We start from the raw sequence: 27,203 nt of genomic DNA, 5'->3' as shown, positions 1-27,203 counted from the left end.
TAATGACAGTGGTAATTGCCCAGAACTATTTCTGTGCTTGTATACATTTAACTGCTCCTTGCTCTTGATTCGGTTTAACGTGTTTTACAAAAGGACAAGCTACAACTTTGGAGTTGTGCCTTGGATGAGACATGGGGAGAGTCCATATGTAAAACTAAATCTGAGTGCTGTTAAAAGTACCTTGGATAATCTTTTGGGAAGGCCCAGGAGGGATATGATCATGCCTCCTCAGTAAGTCCAACGGAGCCGTTTTGGGTTTTTTCCCCCTTCAAGTGCCGAAATAAATTGCTATTTCTTTGATTGATCAGCAAATGCAGTAGTTAGCTTGCAAGATTTACACCTTTAAAAACAAGAGTTAAAGTCAATGCAGGGAGATGCCCTTGCTCAAGAGGCATGTGGGAATTGAGACCAAATCAGGAGCAGCAGATGTGAGTCAATCATCTTGTTCTAGCTCCTGGGAATATACTCTTTGAGTGGAATAAGCCTGGGCCAAACCAAATTCTGTCTACAGCAGGACTGAGGCCAGCACTGAACTCCCCTGAGCTCCCAAACTAGCATCCTTTATACCTTTCTTCTCTTGAAATAATTGAATAGTTTACTATTATAAGATAGCAGATCCCCCACAAATTTTGATATACTGGAGGGCCATCAAAAGAAAAAAAACCATGGACCAAGGAGCCCCAGAAATGGTAGTTTAAAACCAAAGGAGCATCAGACCTGGCACTGGAGTGTTAGGAAAAACATGTACTTTGCATTGCTTCTTCATGGCCATCACATAGATCGATGTTGACAGTTGCCCCCAGTGACATCTAGCCACTTGTACTTTGAACCTGAATCTACTGTCTGTCCCCTCCCCTTGCTATCCCAGATGAGCAAGCTCCATTACTAGCTTGATGTGAGATATGAGGGTAGAATGCAAGGATTATTTTAGCTTTTCCCCGGAAAAATAGGAGTCAGTACAGCAAATGAATGTATTATGTAGTCCAAGGAGATGTTTACTTAAGGCAATGAGATGCCTCATTACAACCCATTACACCTTCAAAGAGAAGCCCCAGCTTGGGTGGAGTGATTTGTGGGAAAGGCACATGTATTTCGTGGCCTTCTATCAAAGCCAGGGCTGCCTTGGCTGGAAAGGAACAAAGCTTCATGCGCAACAAAGGAATCAAGACAAACCAGCACTTTGATGTCAAATTTTCTGTAATCATCCACCGCCTTTGTATCAGCTCTTGAAAGACTATGGTTACCCTGAACTGTGTTAAAAAAAAAATTAATAATAATAATAATAATAATAATATAATGGTAATGATGACCAGAGAGGGGGATGGGGAAACTTTAATGTTGCCGCTGCTATTAAAAGCATGAAAGCCCTAGACCAGGAGACACAGTGAAGGTTTCCTTCCCTTAACTTACTTGGAGCTCATTCTGAGCCCCTCAAGTGAGATAAACGAGGCAATACATATGAAAGTGCTTCAAGCACTTTGGAGGACAGATACTCTATAAAAGCAAGGTAATATTATTATCAGTATAGATCTCGTTGTCTGTGTGGTCGGAGATCGATGGCACCCAGGGCATGGGTGGTGCAGAGACTGTTTGATTCACAGAAGGAGGCCTGGATTCCAGACCTACATAGGTCACTAACTTGCTGTGGAACCATGGACTGGCTTATCAATTTCTTTCTCTGTTTTTTGTTTGTTTGTTGTTTTGGTTTTTTGTTTTGTTTTGTTTTGTTTTTACATTTTTAAAATAAAATAAATGTTACTCTGAATCAAATATCCTTAGAGATACCTCATGAAAATTTGGCTCTATGATCAAATAAATTTAAGAAGAAACCTAAATTTCATTCTATGTTCTTTGCCTTAAGAGTAATGGTAGGTCACTGGTGTCGAAGTTTCTAGGATGTCCTTTGAGCAAGAAAACTATATAATTCATCACTGATCAAACATTCCCAAAGAGATCCACTTAAAAAAAAATAAATTCTGTTAAAAGTCCAACATTGCTGGTATGCTATGGAACAGACTTGGGAAAACACTCTCGTAGAAGATCTAAAAGGCTACTTCTTGTTCTACAAGTTTGTGTCTCAGTAAAAGCATTCAATATAAAGTGCCATTCTGGTAGAAAAAGCATATTTACCTGATAGAGGAGAATATAGGCATGAATTAAAAAGGAAGATGCCATTGAAATATGTCAGATCCTTCAATTCAAATACCTAAGACCAACATCATTTTTTAAGTCTCTTCACTGTAATTGGATTATATGGAGAGAGAGAGAACTGATCTTGGCCCTTATCTAGAGGTAGCCATTTGAATTTGTTATTGTTATGTGACTGGTTCTCTATGTGACCTTGAGGCACTGTGTTTTAGTTCTGAATCTACAAAATAAAGATTTGTCTGAGTGGGATAGTATAGTTAATGTACTCTATCTAGTCCCTAGCATTTATTAAGGAGATGTCTGTGGTGACCCAGACTTCAGGGGTTCACCAGTGCACAAATTCACTCCAAGGCACAGAGGTAGGAAGTAGTTATGTAGGGGCCAGATCTATGGTTAAATATCATAACATGAATTCAGGAAAAATACTGCATCCTGCTGATGAGTGAACATGAATTAGGAGTAGTTCTTTGAGGATTCTAAATGCTACAATAAGGATTTGGGTCTTTGCCCTAATTTAGGAAATGGGGAGCCATAGAAAGTTTGCCCTCAGTGGTTGAATGGCCTTTGAGCTAATTTCCATACCTAATCCCCTCCATTCAAAAGAAGCAAAACACTTGCATGAACTACTTTTTATTAAGTATACTGGTTAACACTCCAACATTTGCGGTGAAAAGAAAGGCCAAATCAACCTTGCTTAATCAACAGAAGAGACTTAAGGGCATGTGTCACTGAAAATAGCTAGCCCGTATGAAACAAATGCTACATGCCAGGCACTATAAATGTGTAACACTTAGTAACTGATTTAATCCTTACAACTCCATGGAGGGCACACTGTTATCTCTGTTTTACAGGTAGAAATGCTGAGGCACAGAGTTTAGTTCACACAGCTAAGTTACAGAGGGAGGGTCTGAACTCAAGTAGTTTTACTTGAAAGTCCATTCTTTTAACCTTTTTTTTTTTTTTTTTTTCCCCTAGTGTTCTCTCTAGCTGAAAGGTTTACAGGTGGGGCAGGCTTCTTAGCTGTCCACAATCAAAGTCTCAAAGACATTCACAGAATGTGGCCTCTCTTTCTTTTGAGCCTATTTTCTTCAGGACTGTCTTCATCTCCTGCCGCTAAGATATGTCTCCATCAGATCTAGAATTTTATTTTATTTTATTTTATTTTATTTTATTTTATTTTATTTTATTTTATTTTATTTTTTATTTTATTTATTCTTACTGCTTATGAATGAACTAATAGTGAGATATATATGTGTATATATATATATATATATATTTTTTTTTTTTTTTCTAATAATGCCACAGTCATTCTATAATTCTGTCTTACTGGCTTTTTGTTACATACCATCACTGATCCAACCACTGTGGTCAGGGACATTGCGTATTCAACACGCTCATTTCTGGTGCTGAGGGTGGAAGAAAGTAGCAAAGACTGAGTACAGGGAGGAAATTTCTCGGAGAGCAATGAGGGTGTTTGTCAAAGAACATCAAGCTACAGTTAGCTGAAGAAATGGAAATAGACATTTGGCTGATATAAGCAATGGCCAACTTCCATACAAAACATAAGTTTGCATTATTGACCTGCAGTGAATTAATGGGAAGGATTCATTTCTGGCCTCCTACTCTGTATTCTTTTTATAAAAACATTATCAAACTCCGGAGTATGGCATGTGGTACCTAGTAGGGGTGAAGGAACATGAAGCTGTCTGCATGAGGATCTCTTCCTTCTGGGGTCATAGGAATTCACTGTGATCCCGGTAATGGGGAGAAAGACTTGTTCCTATACATTAGAGCAGAATCCAAGCTGAATTGCCTTTGTTTGATTGAAAGAACGTCAGCATATACAAGGAGAACTTTAGGATAGAAGTTAGGTAGAATTTTCTAGCACTGATATTCTTTCCAAAAATCATTCAACAATCTCCCGAAGCTTTTCAAGAATGGAGGATGATCCATCTGGGAAGATTTGAGTATTAAGCTGCACAAAGGCCAGGAATATTTCCTTATTGTTCTTCTGTCTTTGTGCTTCTATATAATTCTGGCTTTGGTTTCGTTTTGTTTCTGTTTTTGGTTTTTGAGAGTTATACCAGTGTCTGCTGCCTTGGGCAAAGGGTGAAAGGCCTCCAAGAGCTTGTGCGCGGGAGACAGCAAGCCTTGGTTTATGTCAGCCTCTCCCTGAATATTCACTACTCTGGAGTTCTGAATGGGGAAGAAAGGATTTGGAATTCCCACCCCAGGGACATCTACTCACTGCCTCCATACTATCTTTGCCTTATTTTTATCTTCCAGAACTATCAGAGTCTGAAAGTGTCATCAGTTAAGTAGTCTACTTTTTTCCCTCTCTCACTTAGGGTTTTCCAATGAACTTCTCAGAGTAAAGGTTTAGATAAACCACCAAATGCTTGAGCCCTCATTGACATGACAGCTAGTGCTTTGGGGTTCTCAGGTGAATGTTTTCCTCGTGGGCTTCTGGGAGTTGCTGAGCCTTGGGCAGTGTTTCTCAAACTTTCACATGTTAACAGTTAAACTTTAACGAACTTTAACAGAACTCTGAATCAGTGAGAGATTTTATTTAAATGCAGATTTTTTATTCAATAGGTGGGCCTGAGATTCTGTGTGCCCGACAAGCTTGCAGGTGATGCCCCCATGCTGCCCCCATGGGCCCCAGTGTGGCCCATGAACCACACTGAGAGATGCAGGGCTTGTCTATTTTCTCGCTGTCTCTCTGACTTTTCCTCATATTTACCCCACATAAGCCTTCTGAACATGTACCTTGTTTGTGCCTGGCAAGTATATCAAGATGACTGATTCTCCAAAGTCATACATATTTGAGAAGGTATTCTTCATTTATCTAATGAAGTAATTAAATTGTAAGTGAGCTACCAAGCATTTCTCTGCCCTATTTTCTCATGGCCTTACTGCTTAACTTCACAAATGAAAAAGGAAATACATGGTTAACGCTAACCTGATCAATTCTTAGTTCACAAATATACACAAGGAAAATTTCTATCTTCCACTACAGTGCCTAAGTGCCTATCCTGTTGGTCTTCATTAGATTCCACTCTCTTCGGACACATGCCATGTTAATGTTCGAACCTCTTCATCCTCTGTATCTTTCTTCAGGACATGCACGTCATCAGCACAGATGAGAATCAAGTGTTTGCAGCGGTGCAAGAATGGAACCAAAATGACACCTATAACCTCTATATCTCAGACACCCGTGGGGTCTATTTCACGCTGGCCTTGGAGAATGTTCAGAGCAGCAGAGGTCCTGAGGGAAACATCATGATTGACCTCTATGAGGTATGTCACGAGGCATGTGCAGTCCTGAGCCCCTGTAGTGCCTGGACTGGAGGTAAAGGCCTACCATTGGCTGTTGCCTTGATCATCTTAATTATTAGTTCCTTACGTGGCCTCCTGTCATTCAGGAGAAGAAGGGATTTGTAGAGCATTTTTGTTGGTTAATTTTTAATCTACAGAACACCTGTGGGAAGAATTCTTTTTTCATGAAGTCCACAGACCATGTAGTCTCAGAGACCTAGAGAGAGTATCTGGAGAAGCAAACAATTGAAAGGTTTGAACAAGAGTGATCCTAATGGGAATGTTGAAAATAATCTTGAAGGGCAGACACGGTGTCCCAATGTGAGCAAAGGGGTAGTGGGCATGTTCCCTCTCTCTTTGAAGAAAGAAAGAGGCAACTCTGCATTGGATCAGAAGATGCTCCCATTGGATTTGAATACCTTTTTTTTTTTTTAATATTTATTTATTTGTTTGGAAAGGGGGTGGGAGGGGCAGAGAGAGAGGGAGAGAGAGAGTCCCAAGCAGACTCTGCACTGTCAGCACAGAGGCCAACTTGGGGATTTATCTCATGAACCGTGAGAGTGAATCAAGACCTGAGTCGAATCAAGACTCAGATGCTTAACCAACTGAGCCACCCAGGTGCCCTGGACCTGAATACCTTTTTCATTAGATAACTTCCATTGGCTAATTGTCATCCTCTCAGCGGGCCAGTGAGTGAGACAAACATGTAGGTCTTACTCTCCTAAATGGGAGGGGGAGGAAAGACAAAAAACAAAGTTTACCATAATTCCCTAAGAGAACTACGGCCTTTTGCTTCTCAAAATGACCAAGGTACAAAATAAAATCATACATGTTGGATCACTTAGCTTTCATGACAAATGCCAACACTTGAATTGCCATTTAAAGCACAGCTAGGTAGAAAGAAAGCTGCTATTTGGGGATGGATTTTAGCCATTTGTCAGTCTTACCTTCCACTATGAAAGATTTATAATGGGTTATAATGAGCCATTACAAAATGCATTCAAATTTGAGAAGTGTCTGTATCATATACCTATATCCTATCTGAAAAAAAAATCTAGACTGGATTCAAATATGTACAGTCATAATGATGCTATCTTTTGGTTGAGTGTGAGTTTCAGAAAGTCAAGAAGTTGCTTAAATAACAAGAAGCAAGGGAATAATATCCAGTATATCAAAGAAAGGACCCAATTTCACTTAAGAAGTTTAAACCCACTGTTGTAATTCTTTTTAATGCTGTCTACCTCTTTTTTCCTTTAGGGGCTCTTGGGGATTTTCTTCTAGTATCTAAACTTCTCTGTATGTATAAATGTGCATTAACAAACTGTATGTCCCATTCAGAGTGCAGACTAGCATGGGACATAGTTTGTGTGTATATATTTAGAAAAATGCACTGCAAACTTTTTTACACATTCACAAGTTTTTTTCCACTCATTTCCTGCCCATGTTCCAGATAAATATAGTATCATATATCTCAGTCTCAATCTGAAAATGTATTCTGGAAAATATTTACATATCCTGGTGATTTAGTTTCAAATTTGTGTTGGATAAAATTTGTGATTTAAAGTATAAATTTTGGAGTCAGGTTGACTGGATTTAAATCCTAGCTATACCCATGTGTATGTATTCTAGAGACAAAGCCAATAATTTCCAAGCCTCAGTTTCCTTGTTTAAAATATGGAGATATACATAGTATCTACTTGATAGGATTTCTCTGAGGATTACTTGTGTTAATCTTAACATACTGTAAAATGGTTCCAGGAATACATCAATGCTCAACAAATTATAGATAGCATAATTAATACTATAGTCCAATGAGTTTAAGCCCCAATGCAATGTTCTATTCTTATAGTCTTAAAATCTACCCATATTGTTTAAATACCCAACACATTTCTACTATTTTGGATCTCTCTTGCTTCCCATATTGCACTTAGCATGGCCATAGTAATTCTTGAACACCAACTACTTGTCTTCTTATAAACGAGCGTAAATTGCCACATTTCTTTCCTCACTTCTAAATGCTGTACAAACATTTAAACTTTAAATGTGTTTTGTGGAAATGTCATTCATTTTCGTGCCTTGATCCAGCACTTAAGATGGAAATACCTTGCTTCAAGAGTCTCATAAGAAGTCAAAGCAGCTGCCCCAGATCAATCACCCAATTTGCTTCCCTGGTCTTGACTCTGTCCTGTTCTCCCGAAAATATTTTCTGGTTTTCAGGTTGCATTTTTTTCCCTTTCTGATTAACTGCTCCCCTCTTTTCAATCTATTGTGGAATAGTTTGTTGTTGTTCTGTTTTGTTTTGTTTTGTTTTTTGGGTTTTTTTGTTTGTTTGTTTTGTTTTTGGATAAATTTTGTCTTCTGCCAAAACAGAGACCATTTTAATCGGTCCCTTGATGATGGAAAAGATAACAGCTTTGGACAGGAATGACTTTGCAATGTTCTGTGATTCACACTTGTTCTCATGAATGATTTTCTGAATTCAAACACTGCTAACAGGTACGGAATGCGAAAAGGAAACAGGGTGTCTTCGGGACACGGCAAACCATTTCTTGGCTGATCCTTGTGTTTCCCCTTTGTGTCTCTCTTGCAGTTGACTGTCTGTAGGGAAACTGCTGGCTCTTATTATCATCACTTTGAGCGGTGGTGTGACTGCATTATGTAAAGGTGTTCTGCGTCCTGGGGCCGGGGAAGAAGAGTCTTTGGTTTTATTAGCCTGACAGTTCACAGCAACTTGAATTGAACTTGATGTGATCAGAATGGCGGTGCCGTATCTGCTGATTACCTAGATAGAAAGAATATTGGCTGATGTGGAACCTGGCACAAATGTTCCTTAACTCTGATTGTTCTGGTTAGCAGGAAGCTGAAAGCCATCCAGCATGAATTTCCCAGTAGAATTGCAATGAATGATGAGTGCTTAGAGGTAAATGAAAAGTAAGCAAATCTGTAAATGAATTAATAAGGAGCAGAGATGAGCAACATATGAGGTAGGGGTAACAAAGACAGAATATATGGAGTGCACGTCTGCTCACATTTGGGGGTGACTGAGGAGGACGGCATGAGTTCGTTGCTTGTATGCTTCTGCATGCCAACTACCTGCCATTGCTGTTTGCTCTTTAAGCTGTTTCAGCAGAGGCCGACTGTGTAATGTATAACAATAGGAGTCCATGTATCGAGGAAATGTACTGTTGATGAGTCTTTGCGGGAAATGCAAAAGGAAGCACATGTCTCATTAAAATCAATCATTATGTTCATATACACACATTAGAACCTTACAACAAACGTGGCCCTTTCTGCCGTAGAAGCACATGTGTGTATGCGATGATGTAGGGAGTGCTGGGGACCAAGTGTTGGGTGACCATCTTGTGTGGTTTAATCACTGCAATGCTAGAATTTTCCCTCAGTGTCAGTTGGCCATTGAACATGTACCACATTTGAAAGAGTCAAGACATGTGAACCAGGAGAGTTGCCCACAGAGCAAAAATGCTAGATAAGGATTTTTGTTGATGAAGGTTCATAATAACAATAGATAATATTTTAGGGGCCAGTTCTTTACACAGTGCTGTGTAAATAACCTCCCATTATTATCTCCTTCAATCCATACATTAACTTTATGATACTAGGACTATAATTACTCCCATTTTAAACATGAGTAAATAGAGGCAGAAAGAATGCAATCAGCTTTGCAAGATTACAAAGCTAGTGGCAGAATTAAGATCTAAATCCTAGAGTATGCAACTCTTTTTTTAAATTTTTTTAATGTTTATTTATTTTTGAGAAAAAGGGAGACAGAACATGAATGGGGGAGGGGCAGAGAGAGAGGAAGACACAGAATCTGAGGCAGGATCCAGGCTCTGAGCTGTCAGCACAGAGCCCGATGTGGGGCTCGAACCCACAAACCATGAGATCATGACCTGAGCCAATGTCGGACACTTAACTGACTGAGCCGCCCAGGTGTCCCTAGAGTATGCAAACTCTTAACAACAAACTATTTGTGTCTCTAGAAAGATTTGGGCTTGTATTTGGTTGTGACCCAGCAATAGCCCTAAGAAAAGACATTGAAAGGTAGGATAAATAGTACTAGACTTTACCTAGAAGTAGAAGAAACCAGACAGAAAAAAGAAAACAGTCTTGGAGAAAAGCCAACTCAGGACCTGCAAATGATCTCTCTGGACCTATTCACCACCTTCTGAACCACCTTAGTCTGTAGTTAGAGCTAAATTCAGGCAGCACTATCATGTCCCTTCCGATTTTGTCTGGTGGATGTGTTTCTTTCAGAGAAGCCTAGAAACAAGTGTTCTAAAATTCTGTCATTCCTGAATAGCACAAACCCTCCAGGGGCATCACGTGGGGATGGGTAAGAGAGGACTGCATGCCTGATGGTGGCCAGAGCAAAAAAAGACATGACGAGTGTGTCTGAGACGTGTGATTCCTAGTGTATCCGTCTGGTGTGGATGATGAGAGGGGGTCTGACAGCTTTGGACAATATCCATCCTCCTCTGGGAAGGGAATATTAATTAATGATGATGAAGAGCACTTTGGCTTAATGGGCAATGACAGTTTATCCCAGCCAAGTGGAAAGGGCTGTGTTGGGAGTCAAGCCACCTGGCTGGCAAACTGGGGATGCACAGAATGTGTGCATACATGAGTGGGCACAGTGGGCATGATGGAAGACATAACCAATGAGCAGCACATGTTCTATTGCACACATAGTGTCTTCTTCACACTATGAGTGCACCTCTTTAAAAGAGAAAGCCGAACAGTTGCGATGATGTACTGACACCTTGACTTCTTAGGGAAAGGCTGCCTCTTATAATCCAACATAGGAATTAGAGAAGAAAAATGCTTTCCTATCCAAGATATATTTCTTACTGGGCACAGAATGTACCATCTAATTGTATTTAAGGTTACTTACTCTCTCCTTAGTAGGGTAGTGTTGCCTGGTTAAGGCAATAGGGAAGAAAAGAACACTTGGACATTTCGGGGGGAGTGGGCTCTTTGATTTCAGAGTTACCCCTGACCCCGCTCTCCCTGAGTATGTGTCTCTCCTGGCTGCAGTTCTCTCTTTAGAACAGAAAAATATCCTGTCTCCAAAGCCTGAAGAAATTATGGTCACAGATATGTTCTCTTTCTAGCTACACTTGTTGATTCATATTTTTTATTCTTTCCAAATTTTGACACTTTGGATTTGTAATTAATGTCTGAGACAGAGAGGGTAGGAGGAATCATCTCCCAATCCTCAGTAGAGTCAGAAACAAGCAAAAACTCCTGTGCAAGGGTTTTCCTAGCTTAGCCTCCACATGCAACATGTGAAAGAAAGTTTGGGAGAGAAGAGCACCCTCTAGAGATGCATATTAAAAAAACAAAGGAAGAATATAGGGTTCTTCGTTAAAATCACCAAAGAAACCCAAGTCCCAGCACCGAACACATTCCCACTGTCAAAAACAATCTGTTCAATGAACGTATAGTTACTTAGACATTCTAGGTGCTTTATCGTCAGTGCTTGGAAGAATGCATGATAAATAGTTGATGCTCAAACAATATTTATGGGATAACTATTAAGGAAACGTACTGAAGAATGAATAAAAGGTAGCCTCAAGTAAGTATGACATCCCATCCCTGACATTTCTCTCAGAATACTCTAGGATGACTGAGAAATTTGAAGAAATAGTAGGGCCCAAAGCATTAAGTGTGTGGGCTCTCGAGTTAGACAGATTGAAGTGGAGTCCAGCTATAAGGTTCCCTGGGGAATGATCTTAGGGAAGTAACTGACCCCATCCAAACTTTGGTTTGCATACCTGTAAAATGAGGACATCACTGACTCTGCCATTTCGAGTGCATGAGAGATTAATGTGCTCATGCTTACAAAACCTTTCGTATAGTGCCTCACACTTCATAAGTACTCAGTAAATATGGGATAGTGTTATTGCTGTCCTATCTTCTAATGCAGAATTCTTACTACCTATTTTATTAAAAGCAAAATAAGTCTTATACAAAGTGACTCTTCTAATATTCACTTTTGTGAGGGAGTATGGTGGAGTGAATGATAATCCAAAAGTTACATTAGAGTGGGAGACTATAGTGTGAGATCTGTCAGGAGAAGTGCTGATGACTATATCATGGTAAGGAATGTAAGGAGCCCTGGAGAAGTTTGGGGGAAGGCTGATGCTCTTAAAAACCTACACAGTTGTTGAGAGCCATGATGTCGTCTGGGGGACAAATTGGAGGTAAGAGAGGAAGAGTTGGGGACAGTTAGGGGTTCTGGTTTCTGGGAAAAGAGCTTATGGAGCTGGGTTTTGAGGTATGCCTGGGTAGAGAAATTTCTGGATATTATCCAAGGGAGTTGGGGACAGCCTATGTGAACAAGGAGAGTAAAATAAGAGAAGGGAGGGTGGCACTCCAAAGCTATCATCCTAGGGCACAATGAATGTGCCAATATATTTGTGTCGGCTTGAGGTTTGAGCTGTAACACTTCATGTTTAAAGTCTAATCAAAATGGTATTTGGGCTCATATGATATTAGAGAAGAAGAAATAATAACTGATTACCTTTGAGACTTCTGGTATCAAATTCCCCATATGCAAGGCAAAGAAAGATAAGTGGCTTCTCAATACACTCAGCATTCTTGTGCAGAATTCAGAAAGGTAGAAAACGTAACAGGTCTTTCCCCAAAGGAAGACGAACTCCCAACAGTGAGCTGTGTCATTCCCACAGGGGAACATCTTCCTCAGAAACCGTATCCATGTGAAGGCATGTCTTCCCCGGGACTATTACTTTTTCCTGTCCTGTTCCATCCTTCAGCCCCACCTCATTCCAAAGCAGCACATACTGTAAATACTGAGGGAGGTTTTCTCGCAACATAAACATGTCCCCCCATCCTCAGTGGAACCCCAGACGCACTGTTGTACGTACAACTACACACACATTCCATATTTTGGGCACTAACACCACTCCCTTGATTTCCAAAGTGATAGCCAAAGTAAGAGGGTAGCGGTTGCAAGAACCGTAGCGTGAGACCTCACGAAAGAGCCCTTGAGGAAAGCGTGTCACGCATTGGACACACACAGAGATGGGCTTCTCAGGCTCGGAGCAAAAGGAGCAGTGGATGAGCACAAGAAACTTAAGAGCAGGGGTGACCGTCTCTGCAGACCAAAGAAGCAAGACAAACGAAAAAGACACCACAAATGGGATTTGCACAGATAAAGTGCCCTGGCCACAAGAGGAAAATCAGCAGACCCACTCCAGATCCATCCCTTATTGTCACACGTTGCCTCTGCCTTGGCACGTTTTTATTCCCCAAGATAAACCTGAAGGCCATGCTGCCAAAGATGAATTACAAAACGCAGCTCTCTGCTCAAGTGGCATTTGATAATGCCACGCAGTCGGGGGCCAATAAAGTCACCGCTTCTGCAAATCAAATGAACCAGCTCCTAAACACATATAACCCTGTTCTGACACTCTTGCCAAAAAAGGGAGAGGGCAGGAAGGAAAATGGGCAATGAAACTACTGGAATAGGTAATCATTTTATTCTTTCCGAACTTATCGTAACCTAGAGTGTCGCGTGGTTAAGACAGCATTGCTTCTCATGTGTGAGTATGCTGTGGAGGGAAAATAGGACTTGGTGAAAATTCTGATTTATGAAATCTAATTTTTAAAGAACTGGCAGTTTAGTCATATTTAAACATGTAACAGCCTCTGGAACATATGCAAAACCAATATGGGGTTCCCTGGCGAGCAGTCCTTGTAGAGCTGGGATAGTGAATAACTAAATATTATTTGTAATTGACGTACCATTGTCGGGAGGTATAGCGCTCCTGGAATTTATGTCTTCCGCATTTGTCGAGAATCAACAATGCAGAAGAAATTGTCTGCTTGCTCTCGAAATGAGGCTTGTTTTCCTAAGTAGTTCAAAGTATTCCTCCCAGCTACTCATTTATACCATTTATTTGCTTAACAAACTTGTCGTTCCAAAGGAGTACGAAGTTCGCCCAACTCTAAATTACCCCAGATGCCAAATCAGCAGGTACAAACTAATGGGGTTTGACTGTGTCAAAAGCCAAGGTAAAAATGTACATATTCTGTTGATTGAAACCCAACCTCTTTAAGTTGAGAAATTCAGAGCTGTATTTGTTAAAAGGGCGTTGGAAGTCAGACAGATCTACATGCGAACCCCAACTCTGTCATCATAAGCAATTAAAATTTGCCTACATCTCAATTTCCTCATCCATAGAATCCAGGTCCTAGCTGTTAGGCAGGTTTGTAGTGAGTGTCGGATGTTTTATATATAAAACACTATGTTTTATGTATAAATACTACATTTTATATATGAAGACACTATGCACTGGGCATAGTGCCCAGTCTGTGCTTCACAAAGCCACTCATTGGGTTCCGGTTTCCTTATCCTCAAGATATGGCTGCTGATAACTCTATCTCATGGTTACTGCAAACATTAAGGGAGGTGGCTTGTGCACAGCCCTGGAATGTGCTGTTCCACACATTCAGACCTTTCTCCCATTGGCCCCCACTCTCCCTGGGTTGTCATAATTCCAAGTAGAATATAAAAGAAGTATAAGTGCATTTAATACATTCTAGAACACTTGAAAAATACGGTACACACTAATGATTTGTTATTGCAGTTTGTCAACTTACCAATTATTACCTCTTTCCTAAAGTATGGAAGAGAGAAGGCAATCATATTGTCAGAGCCAAGGAATTAATAAGGACTGTTTCTAGTGGGAACAAGGTGCTATAGGAATGCAGGAGGGAATGATTTGACAGTTTAGGGAAATCACTGTGTCTTTATATTTAAAAGCTGTTCTTTTTTGTTCAGTGTATTTCAGTGACTTAATAGAGTGATCTTTTTACAGAAAAAAAAAGGGAGAGAAAAAGCAATCATATTTGGATCATGGGCTTTAACTGACCTTTTCCAATTGCCTAAGGCTGTAAATAGCTCAATGGTTTAGACAGTTGTTAAGAACATGGTCTGTGGAGCCATAAGTAGAGTTAAATTTCCAGGTCTGCCACTTACTATCTGTCTGACCTTAGGTAGCATGACCTTGGAGAAGTCACCTTACCTGGATAAGCTTCAGTTTCCTCTTATATGAAATAGAATGAGTGATACTTAGCCAAGAGTTTTAAATGAGATAAAGTATTTAAGACCATGGGTGCTATGCCTAACATAAAATTAAAGTAGTCCTATTTATGAATCATTTACCAAGCACCACAACTGAAAGCACCAGATTTTAACTCTAGGCAACTGTAAGATACCACCAACTTACCTGAGAGGAAACAAGAAGCTTCTATCGAATTTACAACACAATACCCATACCATAAGGGTCATAGACCTATTGCCATGTATCCCACAGTTCAGGGAATCATTCTGCTTGAGGATTACCACCTCTCCACTATCCCCACCCTCTTCTTCCTCCACAACAAGTGCTCACAGCTGAATTGGACAATCTGCTTTTTTTTTTGTAAAGTAAATAAATATATCCCATCTCAAATTGATGTATTTTTCAGCCATGTCAATTTTTCCCAGGTAGCAGGGATAAAGGGAATGTTCTTGGCTAACAAGAAGATTGACAACCAAGTGAAGACTTTCATCACGTATAACAAAGGCCGAGACTGGCGTTTGCTGCAGGCGCCTGACACAGATCTAAGGGGGGACCCCGTGCACTGCTTACTGGTGAGTGTTCACATTGGAGAGGAATGTTCTGCACAGTGAAGGGCTGGAACTGGATATTAAATAAGCAGATGAAGATCGTTCCAGGGCTTGTTGCTTAATCGGTGAACAAAAGGGGACAGGGCTGGGAGTGAAGGCAGAGTATGTAGAAAAGGGGCGCTGTGCTGCCTTGTGTGATAAGCCAAAGAGATAAGAGGACTTGAGTAAGTTCCTTGCTCATTTCAAGGATTTTGAGTTGTGACCAGGTTCTGATGAGGACCTCAAATTGTAGTTTAAGGGAGAATGTGATCCTTTCCATCTATGGTGGGGAGATACACCCTTACTTTTGCATGAATGATTTGTTACATATCCAATGATGCATAAATTCAGCTGCAAAATTGATGAACTGACAGCAGAATGTATAGGTGTATTTTCCAACAGAGATGTTTAATCATACTTTCAGAGGAGTTTATGCCTCAAACAAGGGGTAAGAACCACTGATTGAAACCCTCACTTGTACCCTTTGTAATGTGTTCCATCCATCTATGTCTCATTCTGTATAGCTGAGATTGGTAAACCATGGCCTGTGGGGCAAATATGGCCCACCAATTGTTTTTCTAAATAAAGTTTTACTGGGACACAGTCATGTTTATTTATAAATTGACTCTGGCTGGTTTTGCTCTAAATGATAGAATTGAATAGTTGTGGCAGGGACTATGTGGTCCATAAAGCCTATAGTATTTACTATCTGGCCCTTAAGAAAAAAAGATAGAAAGTTTACTGTACCCTGCTGTAAAGTAAAGCTTTATTTTAGTTGCCTAACATTTGACACTGTGTAGATAGATCCGCATGAATTTATTTATATATTTGATTATATGAAGGTGTCCAAGAGAAGGATCAGAGCTGAGTCTTGCCTTCAGGGAGTTTGCAGTCCACTTGAAAGACACTCGATTAATAAATGAGAGAGTAGAGGGTCACATCTCACTCTTCATGGTGGTTTTGGGGCTTCCCTGTGCTTGATACATGGATAGATACTGAGTGAATGCAGAAGGAGGGGAGGATGAGATTAATTGCAAAACAAAGTATAATTAAGTGCTAATTTCTGTGAAACAATTTATAAAAAGGAGACATCAGTATGTAAACCTAGAGGGGAGACTTCTTAGTTTTAGTAAGAAAGTTTTGTATACACACACACACACACATATGCACATATGAGTGTTTGCAGTCTTCATACAATTCTCACTTTGATGTTATCCACACTCAGCTTGCTTTGTCCCAGGAAGTCTGAACAGTCACTTTGCAGGTTCATCTCATACAGCTGTAGGCGGGTCACCCTTGTACTCGAGAAGATGCCAGCAGCCATAGCTTGACCTTATTAGTTGCAAAGGATATCACAGTTGTCACTGTGCATCAGGAAAGCGGGTTACAATTCAGCCTCCCACTCAGCTACCATCCTTATTACTGGCAAATTACAGGGGGGAGCGGGGGTAGTAAGTGCACAAAGCCAGTGACAGTAAGTAAATGTAACAGTTATTTATTGAATACCCACTGTATACAGGGTATTCATTGTCCAGTAGCTTTTTAAAAAACCAGAGCCACCTTCCAAGTATAGCTATTCCAAGTCGGGGCATTGTGGTATTTAGCCAAAGAAGCATGGGATGCACCAGTGCTTTAACATGGCCCTCCATCCTACCGTGCATTTTGGAGATTCGCATTTGAGAGCGAATTAACCATATCACCTGACGAGGCTTGCCTGTGACCACTCTGGCATCATAAATGCGTGGGTGGAAATACCTCTGACACAAAGCACTTAGTGAAGGGCCCCCTGTTACAACTTCAGCCCAGTTTTAGGAAGTCTTATTGCCATGCCTCCAAAATATAAACGCAGTATCAACTTGTTTACCCATCTCTACTGGGACTGTTCCAATCTAAGCTGCCATCATTTCTCACCTGCCCTGGAATGAGAGGCTCCTAACTGGTCGTCCCGTCTCTACCTGGCAATCTCTTCTCCACACAGCAACCAGCGCGATCTTTTCTTTTTCTTTTTTTTTTTTTTTTTTTTTTTTTTTTTAATATATGAAATTTACTGTCAAATTGGTTTCCATACAACACCCAGTGCTCATCCCAAAAGGTGCCCTCCTCAATACCCATCACCCACCCTGCCCTCCCTCCCACCCCCCATCAACCCTCAGTTTGTTCTCAGTTTTTAACAGTCTCTTATGCTTTGGCTCTCTCCCACTCTAACCTCTTTTTTTTTTTTTTTTTTTTCCTTCCCCTCCCCCATGGGTTTCTGTTATGTTTCTCAGGATCCACATAAGAGTGAAACCATATGGTATCTGTCTTTCTCTGTATGGCTTATTTCACTTAGCATCACACTCTCCAGTTCCATCCATGTTGCTACAAAAGGCCATATTTCATTTTTTCTCATTGCCACGTAGTATTCCATTGTGTATATAAACCACAATTTCTTTATCCATTCATCAGTTGATGGCCATTTAGGCTCTTTCCATAATTTGGCTATTGTTGAGAGTGCCGCTATAAACATTGGGGTACAGGTGCCCCTATGCATCAGTACTCCTGTATCCCTTGGATAAATTCCTAGCAGTGCTATTGCTGGGTCATAGGGTAGGTCTATTTTTAATTTTCTGAGGAACCTCCACACTGCTTTCCAGAGCGGCTGCACCAATTTGCATTCCCACCAACAGTGCAAGAGGGTTCCTGTTTCTCCACATCCTCTCCGGCATCTATAGTCTCCTGATTTCTTCATTTTGGCCACTCTGACTGGCGTGAGGTGGTATCTGAGTGTGGTTTTGATTTGTATTTCCCTGATAAGGAGCGACGTTGAACATCTTTTCATGTGCCTGTTGGCCATCCGGATGTCTTCTTTAGAGAAGTGTCTATTCATGTTTTCTGCCCATTTCTTCACTGGGTTATTTGTTTTTCGGGTGTGGAGTTTGATGAGCTCTTTATAGATTTTGGATACTAGCCCTTTGTCCGATGTGTCATTTGCAAATATCTTTTCCCATTCCGTTGGTTGCCTTTTAGTTTTGTTGGTTGTTTCCTTTGCTGTGCAGAAGCTTTTTATCTTCATAAGGTCCCAGTAATTCACTTTTGCTTTTAATTCCCTTGCCTTTGGGGATGTGCCGAGTAAGAGATTGCTACGGCTGAGGTCAGAGAGGTCTTTTCCTGCTTTCTCCTCTAAGGTTTTGATGGTTTCCTGTCTCACATTCAGGTCCTTTATCCATTTTGAGTTTATTTTTGTGAATGGTGTGAGAAAGTGGTCTAGTTTCAACCTTCTGCATGTTGCTGTCCAGTTCTCCCAGCACCATTTGTTAAAGAGACTGTCTTTTTTCCATTGGATGTTCTTTCCTGCTTTGTCAAAGATGAGTTGGCCATACGTTTGTGGGTCTAGTTCTGGGGTTTCTATTCTATTCCATTGGTCTATGTGTCTGTTTTTATGCCAATACCATGCTGTCTTGATGATGACAGCTTTGTAGTAGAGGCTAAAGTCTGGGATTGTGATGCCTCCTGCTTCGGTCTTCTTCTTCAAAATTACTTTGGCTATTCGGGGCCTTTTGTGGTTCCATATGAATTTTAGGATTGCTTGTTCTAGTTTCGAGAAGAATGCTGGTGCAATTTTGATTGGGATTGCATTGAATGTGTAGATAGCTTTGGGTAGTATTGACATTTTGACAATATTTATTCTTCCAATCCATGAGCAGGGAATGTCTTTCCATTTCTTTATATCTTCTTCAATTACCTGCATAAGCTTTCTATAGTTTTCAGCATACAGATCTTTTACATCTTTGGTTAGATTTATTCCTAGGTATTTTATGCTTCTTGGTGCAATTGTGAATGGGATCAGTTTCTTCATTTGTCTTTCTGTTGCTTCATTGTTAGTGTATAAGAATGCAACTGATTTCTGCACATTGATTTTGTATCCTGCAACTTTGCTGAATTCATGTATCAGTTCTAGCAGACTTCTGGTGGAGTCTATCGGATTTTCCATGTATAATATCATGTCATCTGCAAAAAGCGAAAGCTTGACTTCATCTTTGCCAATTTTCATGCCTTTGATTTCCTTTTGTTGTCTGATTGCTGATGCTAGAACTTCCAGCACTATATTAAACAGCAGCGGTGACAGTGGGCATCCCTGTCGTGTTCCTGATCTCAGGGAAAAAGCTCTCAGTTTTTCCCCGTTGAGGATGATGTTAGCTGTGGGCTTTTCATAAATGGCCTTTGATCTTTTCTTTTTCAATCCAACTTTACTGAGGTAAAACATACATAGAAAATACCCACTTTCGGGGCGCCTGGGTGGCTTGGTCGGTTAAGCGTCCGACTTCGGCTCAAGTCATGATCTCACGGTCCGTGAGTTCGGGCCCCCCGTCGGGCTCTGTGCTGACAGCTCAGAGCCTGGAGCCTGTTTCAGATTCTGTGTCTCCCTCTCTCTCTGCCCCTCCCCTGTTCATGCACTGTCTCTCTGTCTCAAAAATAAATAAACGTTAAAAAAATTAAAAAAAAAAAAAAAAAGAAAATACCCACTTTCAGAGTATAGTTTGATGAATCTTGACAAATGTTATGGACCTATGTAACCACTACCACAGTCAAGATAGAATATTTTCATCACTCAAAACTTCCTTTGTGTCCCTTTGCAATGAGTTTTCACGCCCCCGGTCCTAGGCAATCACAAATCTGCTTTCATTTACTATAGATTAGATTTCTCTTTTCTCAAATTTTATGTCAGTGAGATCAACTTGAGCTTTAAAAATTCGGGTCTTGTTCTTAAGGTTTCTAATGACTTTCTAATCCGGGTAGAGTAAAGTTCAAGTACATTACCATGGCCTGCCAAGCCTCATATAGTCTGGCCCCTGTTTTCTTCTTCTGCCTGTTCTTCCGCCTCTCTCTCTCCTTCTCTACATAGTCCATTGTGGGGGAAGACAGCACTTTTTTGCATACCTTTAACTCACCCTGCTCATTTATGTCTTAGGCTCTGCATTCACCATTATTTCTCTTAAAATGCCTTTTCCCTCGTCTGGCTTTTTCTTGGCATTCAGATCCTTGCCGGATTACCTTAATCTAAGAGGCTTCTTAAGTTTTCTCTAAGAGTTGACTCAACTCTTTTTTATCCACGATCCTTCTCGTTCTCTGAAATTAGCACATATGTTTGTTGACTGTCTTGCCTACCTTCCCCTGCTCAAATATGAGCTCGAGTATAGGAACTGAGCTGGCTTTTGGCCACTCCAAAGAATAAGCTCAAGAATCTTACCTGACACGTGGTAGGTGTTCAACATGTGTTGTTATGGGTGTTGTTTGTCTGAAGTCGATGTTCCACTGACAGGTGTTGGTTGAGTTTCACATTTCAACTTGAGTGGAAACTTTCCCTTGCCACTGACAGCCACACAGAGGGATTCATAATACCCATCCCTGAAACTAAGAGGCCTAGGTTGACCCCACAGTTAAGAAAATCAGTAGGCTCATTAAGATCCAGGAGAGATGAATTAATGGGCTCTAAATGTATGGCACCCAGGAGTCTTTGGCCTGCCTCCCTCATTAACTCTCTGATGTAGTTTCAATCTGAGTTTTAGAAAGCACGCTGAGGAAAGGCAATGGCAAAGGGAGTGGGGAGCAGGGACCAAAATCACTTATAAAATCTGCCAAAAGCACAAAATAGAAAAGAAAATCTTTGAGCTACAGGAGACCCAGACTGTTAAGAACCTTCTTTATGCTTGGGAGCTGGTGGCAGAGAGGAGATAAAAAGTGATTTTAGATTGTGAGTACTTGGAAAGTGACAGTGTCACCAAAAGCACAGCCTAGTGATTAGAAAGGAGATTTTCCAGCAGGGCTGTTTCAAATGTGGAGTGGAACAGGTTCAGAATTACAGCCCCAAACGGAATGTTCCTGGTAAAATGTATTCTATAGAAATAAGACATCCAGAGTAATTTGGGGCTGTATTTTTGGGACTTTTAGACTGATTGCCTGGAGGGCTCAGCTAGGATTTCTTTTCCCTGAAGAGTGCATTGTACACTTAGATGGGGTATTACAGGTCATGGTCCACCTGCCACCAAAGCCTCAGAATTGGGTTCCCAAGAGACGAGATGTGAGCTGAGCCTGTGACAAATCCTGGGTCCCTAGGGAAAGCAGAGTGTTCTGTAGAGAGAGGCTGTGACTTCTTTATGGATTCAGTTGACAGTTCTCTAGTGGAGCTAAGCAGCCAGCTACCCCCAGGAGATTCTTGACTCTGCTTTCTGCTCCTTTGCACTGGCTGTGACTCCCCACGCTGTGCTGGATTGGAGTGCAGCTCAATGCCCCCAGACTCAGCCTGTTGGTGCAGAGCCCTCTCTCTCCCAGGCTGTTGACTCTTTACTAAGAATCTAATGGATTTCTAGCTCCAGTTCAGGGTCATAAATAGCATAAATGTGTGAGTTCAGGCGTGGATTTGGAGGATACTGTTTAAGACCTTGGCTGCTGCCTTACTGATAAAAGGTCTGATTTGGCTTTTCAGTACAATACTCAGATTAGGGGCCCTAGGGATAAGGGTACCATGAAGATGAGACCCAAAGGCTGTCAGTGCAGAGGATGGGGAAAAGAGGAGGTGGAATGAGATGCTGGTTGACTCTTAAATAATCTCACAGTTTTTTAGTTGATTTAATTCATGGTGGGGGGGCATATCTCCTGTCATTTAGTAATTTTTCATTGGTCAACCACAATGCTCAGAAGACAGTAGCTGGTTAATGGATCGGTTAAATCCAACAGACATTTATTGAACACTTACAATGGCCAAAGGATTTTGTTGGTTAAAATAAGAAATACAAGAATAAGACAAAAGAAAGGTAACTTGGAGCTAGAGGTCCGCAATGGGCTTCAGGAATCTGTGAATTCCCTAAAATTGAACATTAAACTCTGTGTGCATATGCCTTTGTGTAATTTTCCTTGGGATGGAGTCCTTAACTTGCCTCAGCTGCTCAAAATCTGAACCTGATCCTGAAGAGATTAAAGACGAGAGATCTAGTTGCTCCTAGTATTGACCAGTTGATGATATGCCATGCCCTGTGACTGTGTGTGAGTAAATACACAAAGGATGGTTTCCAAACATGTATGCTGCACCCTTCATTGTCTGTAAGTCAGCTGCTAGGTCTTGGTGGTTTCAAGGTACAGTTCTGTATTTTCTTAACGTGGAAAGATAAGGAAAATAGATGCCTTTGTGACAAACTGTACTTTGACTCTTCCGAATTGGGGATAACTCTGCAAAGATACTCCGGTATTTCTGACTTGGTAGGTAATGGGAGAAAAGAAGGGAAGAAGGCTGGAAAGAAGGAAGGAAGGGAGAGGTAGACAAAGTGCCCCTGCCTGGGCAAAATGTGCATAACAGTTAGCGAGCCCTGTCCTGTGTCCTGTGTCCTGCAGGAGTTGGCAGTGGCATTATAATAAACCTCTCTATTAAGTTTTGGTGATTTGACTTTGACAGATGTTCAAAGCTGGTCAGGTAGAAAAGTTTAACTTAAAAAAGTAAAGATAAACCACTTAACATTGGTTTTCTTTGAGCATTGATGCAGGCTCTATAACTTCCTTGCACAAATGGAAGAAGGAAAAAAGAAAAGCCACAGAATATTCTCCTCACACCAGCTGGGGGCAATCCAGTACTGCAAATGTGAGAGTGGAGGAAAAAGTGCACCAGAAAGAGCACGTCTAATGTTGCTGCTACCGCCTGAACTGGTGTCTTTTCTTCTCAAATTAATTTATCTCGGGGCTCTGAAAGCCATAGCAACAGAGCAGTGCTGAGGTGACCAAGCCAGAATGCCCTCTATTCTTTGGAACAGCCAGGACCAGATATCAAATAATCCTTGATCAGGCCGGGTGGAGAGGGAGCATCACAATCTTCTAGACTGTTGGGTGGTGAAGTAGGTGGCAAGCATCTGGTTCAAGATTGCAAACCAGGTGCTCCCTTAGCCAGGGATGTTCCCTCTGTGGGGGACACAAAAGTCCCTCCATAAAGCCATGGGACTAGGCTAATCCCCTAAGAGTTAGGCATGTCTTGGAATGCCATGGCGATAGTCACATTAATCTGATTATGCGGTTTATAAATAAACCCAAGATACTTCTGGCATTGTTCCTAGGTCAATTCCCAGGAATTGTTCCTAGACCTGTTTCAAAAGGTCTTGTAAGTCCTAACGTAAAGCATTGCTTCATGTTTCGAGCATTTATTGACTGCCTTTTTTTAGATTCTGTGCTGGGTTCCACAGAAGACTCAAAGTAGCACTTAAAGTTTTCTCTTTGTTTGTAGAGTTTCTCTCTTAGGGAGGTGGTTTCTTATTTGTTGAGTTTATCTCTTAGGGAGATAAAACTGTAGGTACCTCAGACAGATAAGACAAGATTGCAAGTGGTCAAGTAAACAGCTGTAAATCAGAGAAGGAGGGGAACCTGATAGCCTGTCGTTGTCAGGAAAACTTTCATGGAAAAATGGTTTGATATCTCTTCTTTATCCTGTCTTAGCATCTATCTGAGTGCAACGCAACACTGTCCTGGAACTTCTGGAACATGTAGCAGTACCCGTCCTCGTCTTCCTCTTGGGCAAAAGGAAGCCAAGCATTTAGTTCCCACTGATTCTTTTTATTTGTATTTTTAATTTTTTTTTTCATATTTATTTATTTTTGAGAGAGAGAGAGAGAAAGAGCACAAGCAGGAGAGGGGCAGAGAGAGAAGGAGACACAGATTCCGAAGCAGGTTCCAGGCTCTGAGCTGTCAGCATAGAGCCCCATGTGAGGCTGAAACTCACAAACTATAAGATGAGCCAAAGTCGGACACTTAACTGACTGAGACACCCAGGCGCCCCCCCCCCCCCCCCGCCACCTTGTGCCACTGATTCTTTTTATAAGGGAAGCCTTCCTTCCTCTTACGGAGCATTATAAAGTAAAAATTCCTTTTGTGAAAACTTTCTATGAAATTTCCATGCAAAACTGCTCTTTATTACTGTCTTTCTCCCTTGAGAGTTTACCTTCTGTATTGGCCGTGAGGAAGGCCCTGTTGCGACCCACAGTTTTATTTCACCAGTATTTGGGCTGCTTTTCTTCCTGAGATTCATTTGTTGTTTGTCATTTACTCTATCCTATATAAATGTAATCACTGTATCTCTGTAGCTTTCTGAATATCTGCTGGCTGAGACTTACGGAGCAGAATGAAAGTAATAACAGAGATACATTGGTGATTCCAAAAACTCAAGTCGATAAGATTAGAAAATAATCTTTTTGAGAGATGAAAAGAGATGTGGGTTCAGACACAAACTTGTAGTTTTTGACAACTCAGTACCAGAACTATTTTAAATGAAATTCGTGTAAGATTTATTATCCTGTATTTGAAAACTGTTGATAGCTTCATCAGAGAATTTGATCGAGATTGTTACACACAGACATCAAGTCCCTTAAATTTTCATTTAGATTGTTATTACCAGTACATTTTGTCTACAGGTATGACTTTTATATTGAATAATACTGATCCTGATAATTCCCTGACATGGTTACTATGTCAGTCATCTGACAGATGTTAGGACAGTTTCACACGCAGCTTCTTCTGTACAACAGAGACCAAGTTCTCCCGTGGAGGGTGGCTGGGAGGTGCCATCTGACTTCTCAGAGCCCTCCCAGTCTGACCAAACCTTCTTTTCAGACTTCATATCCATCCTTCCTCCTCACTGTAACCTGGCTGCCTACTGTATTATAGCTAAACTCATTCTGCTTCTTTTCTTTGTTATTGATATCAATTAGGCCTGAACTATCCTTCATCCTCCTGAACATCTCACCTGCTGTTCATATTCTACACATCATTGCCTCAGGCACCATTTTCTCCCCAAAGCCTTTTTCTGATCCAGCGTTGAACATAGTTGTGTCAGCCTCTCAAACTTCATATTCCGTCTGTATTGATCTTATGACTGTTAAAATAGTCTCTCTTTATGGTAATCAATAGAAAGATCTTAAGCTATATATCTCATAATGGCAAAGACCAAAATTTAGTCAGTGTAAGTCTTTCATAAGCTACATCTCGTGTTTTTCAGATAGAGTACTAAAATATTTCTTGAATGACCAAATGGCAATCAAGGCAGTAGAACAGGCCTAAATCAAAGGGGCCCCCACCTTCACCAATTTGGCAGCTGTCTTATACTTAGTGGACCCCAGGTATCTGTGGAATGAAAGGTGCGTGCATGGATGGATGGATGAATGGGATGGATGGATGCCCTGAAACTGGACTTTAGATGACCTTTCTGATTATATGCTTTCATGACACTCATTTCTCCTCTTCTCAGCCCTACTGCTCACTGCACCTTCACCTGAAGGTCTCTGAGAACCCCTACACCTCAGGGATCATCGCCAGCAGAGACACAGCCCCCAGCATCATAGTGGCTTCAGGTAAGAAGCTTGCCTGGTTGGCTTGCTGTGGAAGATTGCGTTTATTTTCAGAAGCTAGATATCTGTGCTGGAAACTTAATGAGTAAGCAAAAAGATATTTTGAAAGTCAACCTAAAGCCATTGACCCCGTAGCAACTCTGCAGAAAAACCCTGCTCAGATACAGTGTTTACAGTGTAAGTCCATCTCGAGCAGTGGCGATGGCCATTACAGCCCATTGTTAGCTTTTGTGAAAAGCTCCTTTCACTACTGATGATGTGCTCTTTCTAGGTAACATAGGTTCCGAATTGTCAGACAGCGACATCAGCATGTTTGTCTCTTCAGATGCAGGGAACACCTGGAGGCAGGTGAGAAAGTATCCTGGGTCAAGTTGCTGCAGTTTCAATGACATAAAAATTGTTCAACTGGGTTAAATTCTGAGAACTCATTCAGCTGTACATAAATCCTAAAGCTTGTCAATGTGTTTATTTTCCTGTTTTGTTTTATGAGAGTCTTAAAGTTTAGCAAATATTTGTGCAATTTGTTTGTTTGTTTTGTCATTCAGTAAAAATGACCCTTTTTCAGAGTCTCTATGTAAGAAAGCTTATAAGTGACAATGAAACCAAATCGGATCTGAAAGAATTTTTTTCCATAAAAGGACACCAGGATCCTAAAGAGTTTATCATATTGGGAACATGGAAGCTGGAGGGTAGATTGTATACCCAGCACTGAGCTGCCCCCATAAATTCCCCTTGCCTCAGAGTCAGAATATAGAGGAATGCAATGATTCTGAAATAGCCATTACCCAGGTGGTGTTCTGAAATGTCTATATGTTATGTGCAGAAGACAGAGTCATAACCATCAGGGTGCATATGTTAGGAAAAGTAGAATTGGAATCACTGTAAACCAACATGTTTAGCTTAAATGCTTCCTCTCTTTCTTCTAAATGAAAATTAGATACCCATAGCTTATAAAACAGGCATTTAATGAGATTTAGCAATCATAACAAGATATGTGCCTAATGCACGGTTGTTACACTTCAATAAATATGTTTTAATAACCTACTGACGTTTAATTATCATACAGTAACTAGCCCCGTAAATTGAAATCTAATGCACAGGTAATCACACAGAAGTGAGAACTCCCTGCTTTATGTTTTAGATAGAGATGCCCATGTTATAGTCCAAGTTACCATTTCCTGGCTTCTGACCCCTTATGGACCCTCTGTATGATTCACATGGTTTGAGGAGAACAAGGCAGGAAAGATGTTTGCTTAAGAATCCCCAGGGCTATTGCTGGAGCCTGCTTCAGATTCTGTGTCTCCCCCTGTCTCTGCCCCTCCCCCACTCATGCTCTGTCTCTCTCTGTCAAAAATAAATAAACATTAACAAAATTAAAAAAAAAAACAATAAAAAGAATCCCCAGGGCTAGTGATCTTGGAGGTATGTAGGAACATGGACTATTAAGCTTCCTCTGGAGAATAGCTCGAAAGCCAGGATCCCATTTTGTTTCTTCCAACACCCCAAACAAAGAAAAGGACTTTTTACATCTGTAATCCTGAGGTACGTCTTAGATATAAGAAACAAACAAAGGGAAAAACAATCATGTCTGTAGTGTAACTGCAGACAAGGTGACACCAACAAAGCAATTATGAAAAAACCGCGCATATCTCATATAGTGAGGACACAAAACTTGTTTGTAGCCC

At 40.8% G+C, this 27,203-nt stretch overlaps 1 protein-coding gene across 7 annotated transcripts in view; it reads left to right on the top strand.

Moving 5' to 3' along the window:
- SORCS1 (sortilin related VPS10 domain containing receptor 1) overlaps positions 1 to 27,203 on the top strand; it is a 546,182-nt gene that overhangs the window by 381,583 nt on the left and 137,396 nt on the right. For all 7 annotated transcript variants that reach the window (XM_053909904.1, XM_053909903.1, XM_053909906.1 and 4 more), the window contains exons 9-12: positions 5,269 to 5,448; positions 15,002 to 15,148; positions 25,419 to 25,521; positions 25,790 to 25,866. In XM_053909904.1, coding sequence (XP_053765879.1) covers positions 5,269 to 5,448; positions 15,002 to 15,148; positions 25,419 to 25,521; positions 25,790 to 25,866 — 507 coding nt within the window. The remainder of the gene's footprint in view (positions 1 to 5,268; positions 5,449 to 15,001; positions 15,149 to 25,418; positions 25,522 to 25,789; positions 25,867 to 27,203) is intronic.

This window comes from Panthera pardus, unplaced genomic scaffold, assembly GCF_024362965.1.
Source record: "Panthera pardus isolate Hobbes unplaced genomic scaffold, ASM2436296v1 HiC_scaffold_22, whole genome shotgun sequence".
Classification (NCBI taxonomy): Eukaryota; Metazoa; Chordata; class Mammalia; order Carnivora; family Felidae; genus Panthera; species Panthera pardus.
The sequence above is the reverse complement of the archived record's forward strand: the minus strand, read 5'-3'. Positions and strand labels throughout refer to the sequence as shown.